The sequence below is a fragment of the Scylla paramamosain genome, chromosome 27, assembly GCF_035594125.1.
Source record: "Scylla paramamosain isolate STU-SP2022 chromosome 27, ASM3559412v1, whole genome shotgun sequence".
In the NCBI taxonomy this organism is placed as follows: Eukaryota; Metazoa; Arthropoda; class Malacostraca; order Decapoda; family Portunidae; genus Scylla; species Scylla paramamosain.
The window spans coordinates 11,479,309-11,499,308 of record NC_087177.1 but is presented as its reverse complement, the minus strand read 5'-3'; the positions used below and the strand labels follow the sequence as shown (position 1 = coordinate 11,499,308).

The window sequence follows — 20,000 nt, the reverse complement described above, 5'->3', positions numbered from 1 at the left end:
CCACAGCAACTATGCTCCCTTAGATCGCTATAATTAATTCTTATCAAAGACATCACAAGTGTACGGTGGTGGTGGCAGTGGAGGTTAGTACGAGGGTGAGTCATAAGTGGTAATGATGGGGAGTGTGGTGATGGCAGTGGCTGGGATTGCGGTAATAGTGTTGATCTTAGTGGGTGGTGGTGGTGGTGGTGGTGAGGGAAAGAAAGGAATGGTGATGGTGATGGCGGTGAAGATGTGGGCTGTTATTGCGTCATTGGCAAGACAGGGTGGATGTGGTAGTTTAGGTAATGGCTAGAGAGAGAGAGAGAGAGAGAGAGAGAGAGAGAGAGAGAGAGAGAGAGAGAGAGAGAGAGAGAGAGAGAGAGATACTGACAGACAAGAGAAACTAGAGTAATGGCATTGCAAACAGGTATTAATTATCAAGAAGTGACGTCAGTTTGGCCTCATTTCACTATCGGCTCTGCCTCGCTTGTCTCGGGGAAGAGGAGCCATGGGGTTGGTGACGAGGAGGGAAATAATAAAGAAATAGTGTAGGTGTGAAGGATAATGGAAAACGTGACGAGGGAGCTGACCTTATGGAAGAATATAAGATTACAAGGGAACACGGATGAACACGAAGGAAGAACAAACACTAGTTGATATATTGATTCCCCTAATAAGAAGCATTATAGGTGTGAAGTACAGTGATGGACGCTTCAAAGGAGGTGGCCCCATGAAAGAACATTACAAAGGAACACAAATCAACATCATGGAAGAACAAACAGTAGATTTAGAGTATCGATTCCTGATAAGAAACAATGCAGGTGTGAACAACTTGACGAAGGAAGTTGACATCATGAAAAATTATATTGCAAAGGAAAGCAAATGAAAATAATTGAGGAATAAACACTTGTAGATCTATTGGCCCTTCCCAGATTAGAATAGTAATGCTGAAGGATTGAAGGATCTCCCAACCCAGCTCAGCTCTCTCTCTCTCTCTCTCTCTCTCTCTCTCTCTCTCTCTCTCTCTCTCTCTCTCTCTCTCTCTCTCATCATTCATCATGCTCTCACCTCATTTTTCTGTCTCGTATGACCCCATGACCTTCATTCCCCGCCTTGCATGACCCCCTTCCTTCCTCCCTGTCCTACATGACCACCACCACCACCACCACCACCACCACCACCACCACCACCACCGCCTCCTCTGGCCGGCATGTCCCCTTCCCTTCCTCCTCCTCCTCCTCCTCCTGCCAGTGCTTGATGGTCATCTTCACATTCCTTCCCTAGTGACTCCTCCTCCCGCCTCTTCTTGAGTTTTCTTTATTAATCTTCCTATTTATTAAAGCCATCTGTGTTCTACTTCTTGTTCGACTCTTGACCAGCAGGGGCACAGGAAACGCAGGTAACAGTGCAGGTGTTTATTCACAGAAGGTGTGAACAGAAGGCTGGAGGTAGGTGATCTCCCGGCGCCAGGCCGCGCACTTCCACTTAACACTTATGACTGAAGCCTAGCTCGTTCACTCATACACGTATTCATGCCTCACACAAGTCTCGCTCATTCACTCGTTCACACAACTAGCTAACAACCACACACCTCCCCCGAGACATAAGGAAGATTCCTTATCTTTGTTATGGCTACCGTAACACATGAAACAAAGTTACAATGATTGAAGTACAGAAAACACGGTACATATACACAAAACAAACACAGCGTACAATGAACACGTACGACTAATCGTAGGTGCTACGGTGCCACCGCACCTGCAGTCGTCTCGGCTCCCTACGCTGTCGGCTGCTTCGACGCTCTGGTTGCTCTCGGCCACGGTGTACCCCGTTACCCTGATGCTCCGGGCTGCCGGGATGGTGGTGTTCCTCGTGACCCTGATGCTGAAGCGCTGCACCGCCATGAGCGGTGTGCTGCTCGACAGGAAGGGGAGCAAGAGGTCTATGTGGGCGTAGGTGTCTTCTATTACGCCACATCACGCGACCGCTGCCCATCTTGATGAGGTAGTCTCTCCTTCGCCCAACAGCCACGATGACACCCAGGCGATCCCAGAGGCCTGTCGTGTGATCTTGAACGTCGACGTGGCCACCGAGGTGCAGGAGAGGAAGAGTACGGGCGGACGCGTCGTGGCGAAGTTTCGCTTTCTTCCTCAGTCGCTCTGCCTTGGCGTCGCACTCATCAGCAGCGCGCTGCCACTGCTGAGCGTATGAGCGATGATGAGCCGGGACACAGGACCTCATAGGATGACCGAAGAGGACTTGTGCTGGTGATCGCCCTTCCGCCCTCGGAGTGTTGCGCAGTTCCAGCAACCCGCGAGCGAACGCATCCTCGTCCAGGTGTCCCTGCTGTGTGGTCGTGAGGATCAGCTTCTTCACGGACTTGACCGCTGCCTCGGCGTGACCATTGGAGCGTGGATAATGAGGTGAAGATACACGATGCTCCACCCCCCATCGAGCCAGGAAGCGCCGTACCGATGAAGAAGTGAACTGCGGTCCACCGTCAGTCCTCAGGAGAACAGGCACGCCCGTGTCGGCGAACACACCCCGAAGGACACGAACGAGCTGATCAGCCGATGCTGGACGTGAGCATGCAGACACGTGAGGCCACCCAGACAAGCGATCTACATACACGAGGTATGTACGGCCTGCTGCGTGGAAGTAGTCTGCAGAAACTGACTCAAACACCCTGCTGGGTGTGTCCGTGTCCTGCCAGAGAGGTTCGTTGGCTTGGCTTGGTAGGAGTGGACGGCATAGTGAGCATCCAGAAACGACGTTCTCAACGTCTCTGTCCATACCAGGCCAGTACACCGTTTGTCGGGCCCGTCGCTTGGTGCGCTCCATCCCCTGATGACTGTCATGGAGTCGCTCTAGTGTTTCTCGGCGGAGGCTGTGAGGAATAAGAAGCCTCGGCCCGTAAACCACCAGGTCGTCGTCTACGGCCAGCAGACTGCGCACCGGCCAGTACGTACGCAAGCGGTGATCGAGGTCGTGGCAATGATCAGGGAAGCCCTCGATGATGACGTTCTTGAGCAAGCAGTACTCCCCGTCTCTTGCTGCTGCGGCACGTACCATTTCCACAGTCTGATCCTGGAGTGGTGCTAAGCGGACGCCGTCCTCATTGGTGGCAGATAACGCTGAGATGACCGCTGAGTGGAGAGGGTCGAGGTCACCAGAAGTAGCAGCATCCTCTTCCTCCACTGGGTCCTGTACTGGAGCACGTGAGAGGGCAGCAGCGTGCCCCGCACGCTGCTGTGGCGTTGGGTCGTAGGAATGAGGCCAGCTGATCACTTCTGTGGGCGTAGATAGAGGTGGCTGCGAGGCGGTCGGGTACTTGATGGAGCTGTTGCCGGTGTGCTGTTCTTCCCTGCGTAGCGGTCGGATTTGAGCCGGAAAATCTTCGGGGAGGATTCCGAGAGCGATGGAATCGTACCAGCTAAGCAGCGCCCCCTTCACCTCCTTCACCACGCTCACAACAGTCTCAGCTTCCCTGTCGCCCAGTTGCAAGTGCGACGAGAAAGTTCCTACACAGGTGAGGGGGTGATTACCGGCAGCATAAAGTCCATCACCATCAGCGGGCGCCAAGCTGGAGGGCGGGATTCCAAGGAGTGTTGCCGTGTCGAGGCCAATAACGGTCGTTTCGGCCCCAGAGTCAGGAGTCCACGTAATCTTGTCTCTTCCAGCGGGATGTGTGGCGGTAATGAGCACCTGGGGCGCAGGTCGTGCCGTCACCGTCTTTGTGTATACGCCTGATAAGAGCTGGTATACACTGGCACTGGCTCCCCGCCTCGGGCCTGCACCGCGATGAGGAGAGACAGTTGAGGAACTCCTCGAAGCTCCTCGTCGTTTCCTCACTGTCTGCTGACATACACTCGCAAAATGCCCTCTTTTCCCGCAGTTACGACACACTTTATCTATTGCCTGGCATCCCCTTTTGTCACTGCGACAATTTTTGCCACAACGATAACAGCCCGTGGGGCTTGAGCCCCCGAAACTGCCCTTCCTGTAGTTCGAGACAGCGTTCACACCATGGCTCGAAGAGTGAGAGCCGCCCCTTAGTACTGCACTACACTGGTTAGCGCTCTCTGATGCTCTGCAAATATCTATGGCGTTTTCAAGGGTGAGTTTCTTGTTTTCCAGCATGCGTTTCAGAGCCACTTCGTCTCGTGTCCCAACGACAATTCTGTCACGCAGCTGATGGTTTATGCACTGGTCGCAAAAGTCACAGAAATTGGCGATTTCCTTTACAGCACATAAAAAGTCGTCAAAACCTTCTTGCGTTTCTTGCACGCGGGAGTAGAAGTCTCTTCTATCCATGATGATGTTGCGCTGGCTTCGCAGGTACTCACACATTGCATCGAGGATGGTTCTTAACTCCGCGTCTCTCGGTAAGCTTATCCCGTAGCGAAGTGTACGGGTCCACTCGTCGTCTAGGACAGCAGCGAGTGCCGCCCTCTGCTCAGCCAGGGAGAGACAGTCTATCCTGGCGAGGGTTACGTATCCTTCAAACTTATGGCGCCACGTGTCGAACTCACGTAAAGATGCTGACGCCGTTAAGTGAGGAATGATGGTGGCGGACGTCGGGAACCTCGCGCCCTGGGTAGACGTGCTGCGGGCTGTGGTTTCGCCTTCATTGCTCGCCGTGGTGCGACTGGGAGCTTGTGTCCCCACTCTCTCCAGCAGCTGGGTTTAAACGCTCCTCGCGAGCCTGACTCTGCTCCGACTGTCGCGCTAGCAGAGCCTGACTCTGCTCCGACTGTCGCGCTAGCAGGGCAGCCAGCGCCTCCAACTGCTTCTCCATTCTGCGCCGTACCCACTGCAGCCTTGTCCTGATCCTACTCACTGCGCCATGTTCGACTCTTGACCAGCAGGGGCACAGGAAACGCAGGTAACAGTGCAGGTGTTTATTCACAGAAGGTGTGAACAGAAGGCTGGAGGTAGGTGATCTCCCGGCGCCAGGCCGCGCACTTCCACTTAACACTTATGACTGAAGCCTAGCTCGTTCACTCATACACGTATTCATGCCTCACACAAGTCTCGCTCATTCACTCGTTCACACAACTAGCTAACAACCACACACTTCTTTCTTTTCTTCTCCTTCTTCTTCTTCTTCTTCATATTATTATTATTATTATTATTATTATTATTATTATTATTATTATTATTATTATTATTATTATTATTATTATTATTATCATCTGGTATTTCCTTCCTCTTACCTGCCTCTCATTTTTTTCACCTTAACCTCTCTCTCTCTCTCTCTCTCTCTCTCTCTCTCTCTCTCTCTCTCTCTCTCTCTCTCTCTCTCCTCTCTCTCTCTCTCTCTCTCTCTCTCTCTCTCTCTCTCTCTCTCCATCTATTTGTCTTCAGTTTCTGTCTCTCCTCAACTTTGCTTTTATGATATTTATTGTCTGTCTTCCTTTTCTGAAAATTTTCCTTCTCTTGCATATTTTCTTGTTTTCATTCTCTTTCTGTACTTTCCTCCTCTCAACTTTTTCTTCTACCTCTTTTCTTGGATTGTGGCCGTCTCTCTCCCACCCTCCCTCCATTATCCTCTCATTTGCCTCCTCATCATAGCTATCAATAATCCTTGGAAGTTCCAGTAACATGAGCCGCTTCAAGCCAAATACACGAGCTGGACTTGATATCAAATGCATATCACTTATCCCGCACAGCCCAGCCTGGTGACGCGAGTATGCCCTCCTCCGTCACTCCTCGCAGCCATCTCGAGAGTTATGGCCATCTAGGGACCCTCTTTATCTTGCGGCGATACATCTTTCGTGGCTAGTGGTGGTAATGTGAGGGTGAAGGGAGGGACGAATGAGTGGGTTGCTACAGTGTCAAGATATCAGGGTGTTAGGACAGCTGGCCGTGATGGTGTGAAGATGTGTGGGTGTGTTGAAATGTGTAAGGATAGGACGTTATGGGTTGCTGGTATGGTGTAGGATGTATGAGTGGATTTAATAAGGACATAAGAACATATAATGATAGTAAGTGGGCTGCTGGAGTGTTGAGGTGTCAGGGTGTTAGGACATGTAGCTGTGAAGGGTGAAGGGGCATTGGTGTTTTGGTGGTAAATTATGGAAGTACTATAGATCGTGTGACCGTGTTTCATATGAGCATAAGAAAGGAAGGTGATATTAAAGGTGTGGGTGTGTTGAGATGTGCAAAGATGAAACGTGGTGAGTCACTGATGTGCTGTGGTGTGTGTCACTGGATCTAATAAGATACAAGAAAACAAGGACACTGCAAAAAGTTCATAAATTTACACAAGGCAGTTAATGAGCATTTAAAACTTACCATCTCCCACCATTATACAGTCTCCTCTTTGAATTAACTTATGTCTTCCCTTCCCACGTTGTTACTAAGTTTGTTCCAGTCATTTACAGCCCAGCTTATGGATTAGTGTTTGCGCATCTAACAGAGATATAGAAATGTGTGATGGGTGTTTACGAGTATATGGCAAGGGAGGGCATGGTTGGACAGAGGAGAATAGGACAGGTAAAGGCAAGATAGGGCAGAGAGTGATGATATAATTAAATGTACGGTACAACATGACGAGGGTGAATGTGGCATTTGGTAGTATGGTAAAGATGTTGCATGGAGCGGCATAGTAGTGTGGAGAGAGAAAATTAGTAGTAGTAGTAGTAGTAGTAGTAATATCGAGGCGCGGCGAAACGTCCCAGTATTTTCAAGAGTGTATATATATGGGAGAGATACAGGGCAAATGGTCTATGGGACAAGGTAGAAGCTGCGTAGGAAGATATAAAGGTCTTAGGGAGGAATAGCAGAACAGAAGGAACTCAATAGATACCAATAGAGTAGAAGCATCTTAACCCTGATGACTCAACAAAAGAAGGGTTAGTTGCGTAGAAGATATTGACGAAGGGGCTTAAAGGAGCTGAGTGAACAGAAGGGGACTAATATATGTAGGGTAGTCTTGCAGGGGCTACCAACGTACTGAGGGGCGTGGTGGCCTCCCATGATCCCAATGAAGTGACGAGAGAGGAAGTGAAGGAATAAGATAACGAGGGGCTGAGGGCTGCGTGGGCACTGATAGAGGGGAGGCAGAGAGAGGAGGGAGTTGGGGATGGGAGGAGGAGGGGAAAGAGGAACCAGGTCGTGAAAGGGAAGATTGAGGAAGACATAGAGAAGTGAGAGAGAGAGAGAGAGAGGGGAAAGGAAGATAGGGGTTAGGGGAAGGGAGGGGGATAGTGAGTCGCAAAAGGTCAGAATGAGGGTTAGGGTGAGAGGGGAGGAGGTAAGGGAGAGGGGAAGGGGAGGGAAGAAAGGGTAAGCTATCTTCTGGGCGTGGCGGAAAGAGTTCTGTAAAAGGAAAGGAATGGGAGGAGAAGAATGAGGCGAATGTTACGTCAAAAGAAGTAGTGGCAGTAGTAGTAGTGGTAGCAGTGGTAATGGTTGTAGTTGTTATTGTCGTTTTGTTGTCAGCGATAATTCTTATAAATAGTGGTAGTTGTAGTAGCAGCAGTTGTTATTGTTTTTACACACAGTTTTTCTCATCTTTTCTTACATATTACATCACCACACTTGCTATTAGCCTGCATAGCACCACCACGTCACACCACCACCACCACCACCACCAACACACACAACTACACACACCCCACTCTTACACACACAAATACACCAGACAAGCACACCTCACACCTCCACCACTTTCAACTATACACACCCCACCCCTCTGCCTAAACACACAAGGTAAACACACCACACCACTCCAATCACATCATCACCACCACACCACCGAACATCGCACCCTTCCACTCAAACACACCACCACCACCACCATCACCACAACACCACCACACTTGGCAGGTCCTTGAAATGGAGGATGGGTGGGGTCTGGGATCGGGGAGGGCTAGGGGGAAGGGACGTCTGTTCCTGTTCTTCATGACATATTCAAAGTATCGAGCGACTTTCCATCACCGTCGCCAGGAGAGAGAGAGAGAGAGAGAGAGAGAGAGAGAGAGAGAGAGAGAGAGAGAGGAGGACATGAGCATTTTAAAGAGAGTTCCTTCATTCCTTCGGGCAGGGCAGGGAAGAAGGAAGGAAGGAAGGAGGAAGGAAAGGGGTGAGGAAGGACATGCCACGTGTATACCATCTCCCATTTCCTTCTGCTTCTTCATGCCTTTCCCGTCCTATCTTTTTTTTTTTTTTTTTTTTTAGTTTATTTTTTGTTTGTTCCCAGAAAGCTCTTGATGTGAAGTTGTTCATTCCTTATTTTCTTCGTTATTGTTGTTGTTATTGTTTAAAATCTTGTTTGTTAAGGTTGCTGGTGTTATTGTTGTTGTTGTTGTTGTTGTGGTGGTGGTGGTGGTGGTGGTGGTGGTGGTGAGCGTTCTCCAGCCACATCATGTTTTCTCAGTCATACACGCCACACTTGCATCAGTTCCCCCCAACCCCACCCACCCGACCCCAGCCCAGCCCAGCCCAACCCAGCCCTCCCAGCACCACCTCCCCTCCAGCAGCCCACGCCTCCCATCTCTCGTTCCGCCTCTCGAGAGGATTTCACAGGGGTCGTTTGCGGGTTATTAAGGACTAGTGGTGTGCGGTGTGGGTGAGGCGATGCCCTTACCGCGCCGCTCAGGGATGCTGCCGACCGAACCGAGGAAATTGATAAGGAAAAATGTTGTAATTGGGTTAGCTTAGGTGGTTCCCGTCACCTGGCGTCACCTGTGTGGCCTTGTCGCGGCTGCCTGGCGGGCGTGCCGCGGCGTTGGGGGCAAGGATGACATCACCCTGGCCGTGACTGCTGAGCGGTGCTGTCGCCTCTCCCTCGGTGACGTCTTGGAAACAAGTGATACACATAAGTAATAGGCATTGTGTGTAAACGTCTCGTCCTGTTTGTGCGTGCGTGTGCAAAGTGACTTCCTCACTTACAATGTTTCTGGCCCTGCAGGTCCAAGGTGGCTATTTAATAAGCATAAAATGTCAGGGAAAAATGACATAAGTGCATAATTATACCTCATTCAGATGATGAATATTATTCTCAGGTCTTCGTAAATTTGCATAAAATAAGAGAAGGTTTAATGGTGAACGCCAGAGGGCGGCCTGTGTAGCAGCGAGGCGTGCAGGGGACGAGCAAGGGTTTTACATTAAGATTTTAAAAGCACTCCAGGTGTCTCGGAGGCACGCCGTATTATGTTAAGAGACACTCGATGGATGAGTGTTAATATCGCCATTAATGTTCCCTTGTTATTTAACATTTTTTTATCTTCATGAACTACCGTATTCGCGCTACTATTTGCTATCGCCTTAATAGTCATATTGGCCATGTCTAGTTTTTAATAGCTACATTGACACTCTGGGTGTGATCGATGCAGTAATAGCAAGCTTCACCACAAGGGGATTGAGGCGTCGCCAATTAGCGGGTGTCATCAGCCAAACAACAGGCGAGGGGAACCGCTCACCCGCAGCACAACGACCGCCGAGTACTGCACTGGATCCGGCGCCACAAGAGGTCCCATTGAATGTCCGGGTGTTGCTCAGCTTGATTCACCTGGATGGTCATCAGTAGAGAGGCCAGTGTCATAAACGAGTCCTGACACATGTGCCCTCGTCACCTCCAAGGAGTGTTGAGTGCTGCGTCCCCAGCGACTCGCCATTAGCTCTCTCTCAGGCAGCACTTCTAATCCGCCTCTCCAGGTGGGTCACGCAAGGGAGACTCCGCCGCCGCTCCTCACACACCACCTCATGACCCAACCTCTGCCAAGATCTACCCACAAACTTTTTAGTCCCATTCCTCCATCTCCTATCCGGGCTTCCTTAATTGCGTCTGTCATTTCTTGACGTAATTTTGTTTCATCATTTGTCTTTTTTTTTCCCCATTTGTCACATAACCAATTTATCCGTTCTCTCTCTCTCTCTCTCTCTCTCTCTCTCTCCTCTCTCTCTCTCTCTCTCTCTCTCTCTCTCTCTCTCTCTCTCTCTCTCTCTCTCTCTCGTCTCGTCTCGTCTCGTCTCGTCATTCTAGCACAAGTTAAAACTATCGAATTGTTATATTCTTATTATCTTATCTTAATGGCCACGGTCTTTTCATGTCTTCATAACAACACCTAACTACTACTACTTCATTCGGCTGCTCCCATTAGGGATCACCACAGCGGGTCATCCTTCTCCAATACGCTCGGTTCTCTGCGCGTTCCTCTGGCACACCCACCACTTACATGTCTTCTTTGACTGCATCCATAAATCTCCTCTTTGAGCTTCTTTCCTTTCTCCTGCCGGGTAGGTCCATTTCCAGCATCCTTCTTCCCACATATTCCTCATCTCTTCTGCTATACAACAGCACCTAACCACCAGTACATAATTATCACGCGCTTTACCACCGCACATCTTGTCATATCTAATGCAGGATAATAAGCGTGATATTAATGACAAAGGACACACATTCCTCACCCATTTCTCACTCCGTGCCGGCAGATGAAGTGCTAACCATTCCAGCACCCATCTATCCTTCCCGCGGGTGTGATTAACTAAGTCTTCCTTCGTTGGGCCTTCCTGTGTTTAATGCAGAACACGTCAGGGGAGGCAGAAGAATGAGAGCTGTGGGTAGTGTTGTGTTTCTGGTATCTTTGTTTTTTGTGTGGGCTTCGATTGTGTGTCTACTGTGACTGGTGATAAAAGCTGCAGCTTCACAGATAGATACAGCACACAGCATAGTTGTAATTTCAATAACTAGCATTAACTGTTGTACACAAAACACATTAGACCCAACGAAAACATCAGAAACACACACACACACACACACACACACACACACACACACACACACACACACACACACACACACACACACACACACACACACACACACACACTAGAGTATCCATGCTTTATATTCTTATTAACATTCAAGTTATTACGCATTACAAGTCAGAATCCCTGCATTTGTATTTAAATGATAAGACGAAGTGTGAACAATCTCATAAGTGTTGATGTGTTGTTGTAAATAGTGAGATAGTTAGACATTTGATTGCTGACTCCAGTTTGAACGAGTGAAGAGAGAGAGAGAGAGAGAGAGAGAGAGAGAGAGAGAGAGAGAGAGAGAGAGAGAGAGAGAGAGAGAGAGAGAGAGAGAGAGAGACTGATTCAATGATCCGAGAAGCTTTAATAATACTTGTGTCATGAAGATGAAAGAAAGAAGAAGAAGAAAAAAAAAAAACACTCATTCTGGTCTCACTTGTCATAGTCATCTGAGCCGCACCAGCCACACGGCGTCTCGCTGCACACTGCGACACAGCGAGAGGACAGGCTTCGTATTGAGGGAATGTTGCGTTTCTTTTGTCCAGGAAGCCAAACACACACACGTGAACACATTGCACGGTTTTATATCGCTGCTTTTTAATATTAATGACGTGATGTCGTGGGGCACAAGTCAAGTAACATTCTGTACTCAACAAAAACGCTAAAAAAAAAAAAAAAGCCCACTAGAGTGCAAGTCCCCAAAGAGAAGTCAAAAGGATTAACAAAACACGGAGGACAAGCGTCTCGAAACCTCCCTCTTGAAAGAGTTGAAGTCATAGAAAGGAGAAAATACAGAAGCAGATAGGGAGTTGTGTGTGTGTGTGTGTGTGTGTGTGTGTGTGTGTGTGTGTGTGTGTGTGTGTGTGTGTGTGTGTCCTCAATCTTATGCCCTCTGATCTGCTTAGAGTCCGTCACTTGTGTAGTTTTATAAGGAGACTGTCAACAGATGCTATGGTTGAAGGTTGAAGGAAAACGCAAAGCACACAGTGGAAGTATTTAGGGTAATTTATACGACCTCTAAGGTCTGTATCCTCTTACGTTCTGGTTTCATATCTCGCCTAATTTTAAAAGGGCCCACTGAACGTTGCTCGGGTTTTCAAAGATGTTTCCATGATTCTGGTGAAAGTTTAAGAAAGATTCTACGGTATTAACTCTGATGGCTTATAATGCATTCCGTAACTCATTTGAGTCGCCTTAGAGAACCTAGAGTCAGATGAAAGAGGATTTGAACCAGTTCACCATTCTATCCCTTCGCTCTTAGTGGTGTCTTTTGAAATTATACTCCAAATCTACAACACATTGTTTGATGGTCTAACTTGAAAATTCACAACGGTCAAAGGGTTAATAGGGAAAGACATTGTAGGAACCCGACAAATCATCTTTGTATCTTTTGAAACTAATGTTGAGTGTATAAAAGCGTTTAAAGATATCAGCCGGTGTGTATACCTGGAGGTTCTATGATTCCATAGCTGCAATGACTTTTACTGATGGTTTACAGAGATTTAGGGTAAATGTATCCATAAATGCATCCAGGATCGGTTTCACTGAGTTTTCAGAAAGTGTCTGTATTCGCTTTTCGGTCTACAGCGTTTCCTCGTAGCCGTAATCATACGAATTTTTAAGTATTCATGTTTAAATGTTCAACTCTTACCTGTAGCCGCTCCGTTCCTGGTACATGTTTGTGTGCGTGCGTGCGTGAGTCCGTGCGTTCGTGCGTGTGCGTGTGTGCCTGCTCGCTCATTACTGATTTCTTGATAAATTCAGCAGCAAAATTTTATAATTTTTCAAACATTTCGTCATGGCGTCGTGGCGAGCTTCAGCCATGACAAACAGCTGTCAGCAGGAATTAATTCTTCAAGGATTGGTGAGGCATATTGTCAGTTTTGATGTCTTCCATTTACCATCCAAGACATGAGAGATCTGACGCAGCTCAAAATTCAAAGAAGCACATAATTGGAACACAAAAAGCAAATAATGTAGTCTCGAAACGAATGTAACCTTACTGTGATACAAAACAGTGACCTTCCTAAGCCTTCAACTTGCCATATTTCAGTGATCAACAGAAAGGCAAGTTTCTCCCCCTTCCTTTCCTTTTTTTTTTCATCAATTGTCACAAATGATTCACTGTAAACTAGCACTTGTAATTCCTCACGTGGCTTCCTGTAACTCTCCTCTCAAGCTGCCACCACATAGTGTATACTTTTCGTGATTTCTGTGAAGGCAGTTACCTTTGAAGTCTCGCCTGGCCGCTTTCCGTATGATGTCCCCGTGGCCTCTTCTTCCCTCATTTTCTCCTCAGTAGTACCCACGTGGCCTCCACATTTTGTAACCTAGCAACTCAGGAAGCGTTTTTGTAAGTTCTCCTCTGCCAGTGGTTTTCAGGTTCACGCTCATTATATGGTGCCACTGAGGCCTGAGCACACTTGGGTCCCTGCGAGCTTGGAGCCTTTTGAAGAGGTTTTACCCACGATGGGCGAAGAAGGAGCTCAGGCTTACGAGAATGTGACTCTTTTGTTGCGCAACGACTTACGTGGCTTAAACCAGATTACAAGTATACGTTTTCTTTTCCCCCACAAAGTGCACTCAACCGTTCCACTCTGGATGCCTTTAAAGCGCCACAAGCCGCGGTGCTGGAGCCTAGGGAGAGAGGGACAGGATCTCATATTTTATAGTGTTCTCTTTCTCGAAGGCGTGTGTGGGGGGGGAGGGGATGAAGGAAAAGTAAAACCCTCTCACTGTGTGATTTAGGTGCTGCTGAACCTCCCAAGTTTGTAAGTTACGAAAGAAGTTACTTAGTAAGTGAGGGAACTCTCTTAGAACTCCCTGGTCGAGTCCAAGTAACCCAATGTGATGTGCGAGGCAGTGTAACCCTGGCGTCTTGGCTAACTCGCTGCCTGCTGCGCGCCCCGAGGAAAGGCGAGCTGCAGGGGAAGGGGAGGAAGGCTGCGGGTTGGGTTGGACTGGGCGGTTGTGCTTACAGTATCCATCTCGCTTCGCCCTGTCTGTGTATTGCCTTGTGTTGGATTGTATTCCTTTGGAGTTCCCCAGTGTTTTTTGTGGTGCCTGAGGAAAGGCGTGGCGAGGCGAGGGGAGGCGAGGCGGAAGACGTAAGTTGTGTTGCCTCATCACGGTCAAGTTCCTGCCGACCCACCCTCCGTAATTAGCCACGCGAGTACCTGGCCAGTGCACAATGGGAAAACAATCACCCATGCCGAGTTTTGACAGTTCATCTGAAGCGGTGCTGAAAAAGTATAATTTTGTATCTTCAGCCCGAAGTCAATGTTCGCGGCCGTTACAGCGCCACGGGCCTTGCTCCTCGATCGATCCACAAGTAGTACCCGCCCCCCGCTGTGCTGCCGGCGAGATGCTGCAGCAGGGAGGGCGCGGCGGCAGCCTCACTGAAGCCGGCCAGAAAGGAAACGATTCATCCATGGCTTTCACTAGCCAGGCAGCCACTCGCCGACCTCCGCTCGACGAGGAAAAGGACGCTCGCTACCTTGCCTTGCCTGCCCTACTCTGCCTTGTCCTGTCTTTGCTCGTCCTGCTTTACCCTGCCATGTTTCACCTTATTATGTCTTACCGTGCCTTTCCTTACCATGCTCCTCACTTTACCGTGCCGCCTTATCTTGCCTTGTCCTGCCTTGACTTGCCTTGTCTTGCCTTGCCTTGCCTTGCCTTGCCTTGCCTTGCCTTAGCCAGTAGAAAGTCCTCTTTTCCGCTGCCCTGTCTTACCATTGCGTGTTTTACCATGCCTTTCCTTACCCTGCTGCATCTTCCCGTGCCCTGTCTCGCCTTGTCCTGGCCTGCCATACCTTGCCCTGTCTTACCCTTCCATGTCTTAACCTGCCTTCCCTTATCCTGCTCTACCTCCCATTACCTTTGCCTTGTCTCGTCCTGCCCTGCCATGCCTTCACACCGACACAAGTTCACTCATCTTTCCTTTCCATCTTCCGCTTCCTCATCCATCCCTCATACCCCGCCCTCCTCCCGTTCCTCCTGCCCGCCCGGCTGTCTGCTGAGAGAGAATGTTGCGCCTCCTCAGAGTGCTTCGCAACGCTCCAGTTTAGCTTCAGTGTAAGTTATTGGCTATAGTTATCTAATTTTCTCAAGACCACAGCCGTCACTGCCACCATCTTTCACGGCTGCTCACCGCCACCGCTGCTTCACGACCACCACCACCACCACCACCACCACCACTACCACCACCACCACGCCTCTACCGCCGCCACAGCCGTCACATTTTCCACAGCAGGGAAGGAAGGCGTCTCTGAACCATAAATCAAAAGGCGTGGGAAAAAGGGTCTCTGGTTTTTCTTCCTCATTTTCGAGTTCAATTTATTTATTTAACTGTGTGTGTGTATTTGCTTAATTAGCGCGCACGTTTGTAACCCCACGCTCGCGCACCTAAACACACACACACACACACACACACACACACACACACACACACACACACACACACACACACACACACACACAAAGAGAGAGAGAGAGAGAGAGAGAGAGGAGAGAGAGAGAGAGGAGAGAGAGAGAGAGAGAGAGAGAGAGAGAGAGAGAGAGAGAGAGAGAGAGAGAGAGAGAAATATTTCATCTTCTTACCCTCGAATCTCACAGAAGAATTTAAGGAGAGTTGTCGGCTCACGCATCTCGCTGTGTCAGGAATTTCCCACTTCCTTTCCTATTCCTCGCCTCCTGCTTGCGGGCGGCGACGAGGACGAGGGCGACGACGGAGGTGACGGAGGTGGTGGTGGTGGTGGTGGTGGGAGGCAGTGGAAGTTTTAGTGTGGTGGGAAGCGGTGGTGGTGGCGGTGCTGTTGGTGGTGCTGGTGGTGGTGATGATTGCGGTGACTCATCCCGCGACCGGTAAGTTTTTTCAGCACCGCACCACACACCTGCAGACGATCACACACCTGTATATTGTAGGAACGTGTTCTCTCCTCGCTCCCGGCCACGTCTCTGGGTAGTAAAAGAAGAACCTGTATGAATAGTAATGGCTTCACACACATTCTCTCTCTCTCTCTCTCTCTCTCTCTCTCTCTCTCTCTCTCTCTCTCTCTCTCTCCTCTCTCTCTCTCTCTCTCTCTCTCTCTCTCTCTCTCTCTCTCTCAGCCATGCACAGATTCATAATATTATCTGCATGAGAGGCCAAAAACTTTTTTTAATATGCGCGTATTAAACACAGGCCTCCTCCTCCTCCTCCTCCTCCTGCAGGATGTTGCGGAAGCACAATACTGATATTGTTTACTCGTCACGTGCAGGAACAGAACCGCACCTCCCCCCTCCACACACACAAACACACACACACACACACACACACACACACACACACACACACACACACACACACACACACCACACACACACACACACACACACACACACACACACCTTGTTATTGTAGAGGTCCAGTTTGTTGGAAATGTTACTTATTGGTGCGACTGAACTTCGGGCAGACTTACAACATTGGTGGGAGGCAGGAAGGAGAGAAATGTATGTAAAGCTCACCAATAAATTATGCTGTTCTGCTCTACGTAAGAAAATTTGAGTTTACTTGTATGTACGTACGTATGTTATGGTTTAGAATAGCGGCAAGGTTTTTTTTTTATTTTATTTTTATTTTTGGTTTTGTTTGTATGTAGTGTCAGGTGTGTGTGTGTGTGTGTGTGTATGTGTGTGTGTGTTAGATCGATTCATATCATGCAATTAAATCCTTGATGAGGCTCGTGACATGTCTATAAAATATGTGCTTAAATTTATGCTCCCAGTGTGTGTGTGTGTGTGTGTGTGTGTATGTGTGTGTGTGTGTGTGTGTGTGTGTGGTGCGTAGTGGTGTGAGTGAGCGGATGGGGACACCGGGGAGCGAGTAAAGTGCAGCATGGCGGAATGGAAACTCATGCACGCCGGAGGTTCAGGCTGGGCAAGCAACAAACTGCCTCCAGCGGCCCCATGATCGGCCGGAGCTTGGCTATGGCGAGAGCAATTTGGACTCAGCGATGCGTGGCAGTTGCGACCAGAGGGAGCTTGAGGGGGAGGAGGGAGGGGGCGAGGCGAGTACAGCTGGACTCCATGGATTCGCCCTCGTCTGTCTGGAAATCTCAAAAAGGAAAAGCAGAAAACGAAGGACATACATAATGAAAAAAAAGAAAATCCTGGTCCGTCTGGAAATCTGAAAAAAGGAGATAAAGCAGAAAGAAAATGAAGGACATGCATAACAAAAGACAAATATTACAACTCATCAGGTAAAGAAAGTATAACAAACAGGGACGTACAGTTTTCTTTTCGTTTTTTTTTCCCCCTTTTTTTCAATGCTCACTGATCCAACGTGACCTTGTTAGCAGTCCGCGTGTCATATCGCTTGTGTTGGGGGCAGCGCGGCGCCTGACCCTGCATAACATCAGCAGCGGAAGGCACAGCGGAATAGTACAGCGCGTCGTTATCATTGGAGGTGATGGCGGTGGTTGGGTCGTGGGAAGGGGAAGGGGTGTGAGGATGAGGTCAGGAGGTTATATGGTACGTATTATACTTACATACATTCTTACATACATACATACATACATACATACATACATACATGCAGGTGAACGTTTTGTTGTGTGTGGTGTTTAGAATTGCGAGGCGGTGCTTAGTGCTGCCATGCTTGGCGGCCTGCAAGCGAGGCGCTGCCTGGTGCCGGGGCGGCCTTGAGGCAATTACTACCGCACTCCCGTGGAATTCGGTCCGACGTGGAAATTACCACAGAAAAAGGCTCAACTCCCTGTGGAATTTAATCTGTAGGAGAGGTAAATTCTAGGACCGTTCCCCTGGTAGCGCCCTAACCATCCATGACCGTGTTCCCTTTCTCTCCTTCAGGATTTGCCACTGCGAGGGAGATGCGGAAACGCCCCTCATCGCCCCCTGCTACTGCGCCGGCTCGCTGCGCTACGTCCACCAGTCATGCCTGCAGCAGTGGATCAAGTCCTCGGACACCAAGACCTGCGAGTTGTGCAAGTTCAATTTCATCATGCACTCAAAGATCAAGCCGTTCAACAAGGTGAGATTTGTGACTCAGTACCCGTGCTTATACCCTCCCTTGCGCCGCGCCTCGGTGCTCCCTTCCTTCCTCACTTGTGACTCAGGAAGGACCAGTCAGTCCACACCATTGCAGGGAGTTAATCTTCTTTGCCCTTCTTGTAGTAGCTACTTGCATATAATACCAACCAAGAAAAGCTAGAAGATATCAACGCTAAATTCATTATTATAGTTGTTTACCTTAGACGAAAAAGTAAATATATAAATAAAATATGAGTGTAATAAACACGGTGCATTCATACGTACGGGAAGGAAAAATGTTGGAAGAGTCATCATGAGTTACTGCGGAGCACAGCTGCGCCACACTCGCGCCACACTTGTCTCGCCTAATGAGCACACATGTGTCCCTCCGCACGCCTCCATCTTTTACGAACTACTGCCGAAATTTTAGAAACGTAAAAAAAGAATCAAATAATAGGTTTGTATACCTTCGTACTAATTACTTGCCTAAAGCATTTCATTATCTTTCAACTTTCTTCCTATTCTCTTTTGATATTCTGTGAGCAAGTGCCGCGTGACGAGTGATGAACGTGACGAGTGTAACCACAGGGCAGCAGCTGTTGCGTCACCACCACTGCGGCGCATGGAAGCCAATATAGCAATAAAGTTCACTAGATTGCTGCGCAATAAACAGTGAGGTGCCAGAGTTTGTCAGAGTTAAGTGGAAAAGACAAATAGTGAATGATGAGTAAACAAGTAAATGAGTAAATTTGTTAACAGATCAAGAATATTTATTTGCCCTTGATTCGTGCGGGCAGACAAACACAGACGAATCATCACTTCCTCCTGTAATAAAAAAAAGAAGTGTCATTCTTACGAGTACATCAGTGCGCCATAGAGAGGAGGAGATTGAAGGCCACAACTCCCTAGCTCAAAGTATTCCATCACACGAAGCAAGACAGGTCACCTTGTATGAAATAAGCTCGGTAATCAGCAGATTATTAGGGTTGAATCATTAGGGAGCTTTGAAAAAAAGACTAGAATAATTTATGGATGAGGATGATAGCTGGGCCTGACGGCTTCCTGCAGCTTCTCTTATTTTTTTTTATATTCTTATATTAAGTCCTTATCTTTTTTCTTATACGTAACTGCACAACACCGGAGGAAGAAATCTATCTCATAGAATTCGTTGTTCGGGTCAAAAACGCGTAAAAAAGCAATTTCTGTCTTCTTTTTAAGATAATGAGTCATTTTACCAACCTTGATATATGAAGTAAATTGTCAGTAATAAGTACCTTGATCACCCCTTGAGAGTCGAGTTATTATTTGTATTTATTTATTTTTATGATGATATTCCGGATTTTACGTCCTGGTCAGCTTAATGGCTCAGATACCTTTGGAAACCGTTACCCTTAGTGACTCCCCCTTCCTGGCCTCGAACTGTTGCCAAGATTTGAACCGGTGTGCACAATAATCCATCGGCCGCGTGCGTGCTCGTTACCACTGTACCACGGCCATCCAGGAGTCGTGGTTTTTAATACTACTGCGATTTTTGTGTGTTTTTTTTTTTTTTCCCTCCAAGATGCGTAATGTAAACACAGGCAGCGTAGAATTACCTGCCTGCTTCTGTATTTCCTCTTACCTTTGACTTGAATTGTTTCAGGAGAGAGATTTCAAGACGCTTTTCTAATTTCGGATAATCCTTATCCTACTACTCTTTGGGGAATGGCCCCTTCACTTGGCCTTTTTATTCATTTTATTTTATTAATATTTACTTGACTTTTATCTTTTTTTTTCCTTAGCCAGAATATCTTAAGCTTTCTCGTCGATGTCATGAGTAGTTGCATTATTATCTGTTTATTTGTTTATGTATTTATCTTCCTGTGTGTCTTTTTAGAGGTAGCGGATGGTGGGCTGAGGAACGGTGAAAGTAAAAGAAAAAAGTTAGGATGTATCTCTCCCACACCAGACGTCGAAAGTTTTCCTGCAAGTTAGTTTCTTTGTTGCTCACTTGATGGGTTGAAAGAGTCGTTTTTGTTACGCCGTGTCTTGCCCTGAGGTGGCGATTGAGATAGGGAAGATACGTGATGGTGGAACGATATTGCTATCTGAAGAGGTGTAAATAAAGGTGCTGCTATAATGTTTTTAATAGAAAATAATCGAAGGAGAAGTTCTGGAATGGTATTATTAGGTAGTTTGAAGTGAGACAAAGATACAGTAGAATATTGCTATGACTGGAAGAAGTG

The 20,000-nt window shown here is 48.0% G+C and overlaps 1 protein-coding gene across 11 annotated transcripts in view; it reads left to right on the top strand.

The window, feature by feature from the left end:
* LOC135114201 (E3 ubiquitin-protein ligase MARCHF8-like) overlaps positions 1-20,000 on the top strand; it is a 91,515-nt gene that overhangs the window by 56,323 nt on the left and 15,192 nt on the right. For all 11 annotated transcript variants that reach the window (XM_064029950.1, XM_064029959.1, XM_064029956.1 and 8 more), the window contains exon 3: positions 17,596-17,776. In XM_064029950.1, the coding sequence (XP_063886020.1) occupies positions 17,596-17,776 (181 nt within the window). The remainder of the gene's footprint in view (positions 1-17,595; positions 17,777-20,000) is intronic.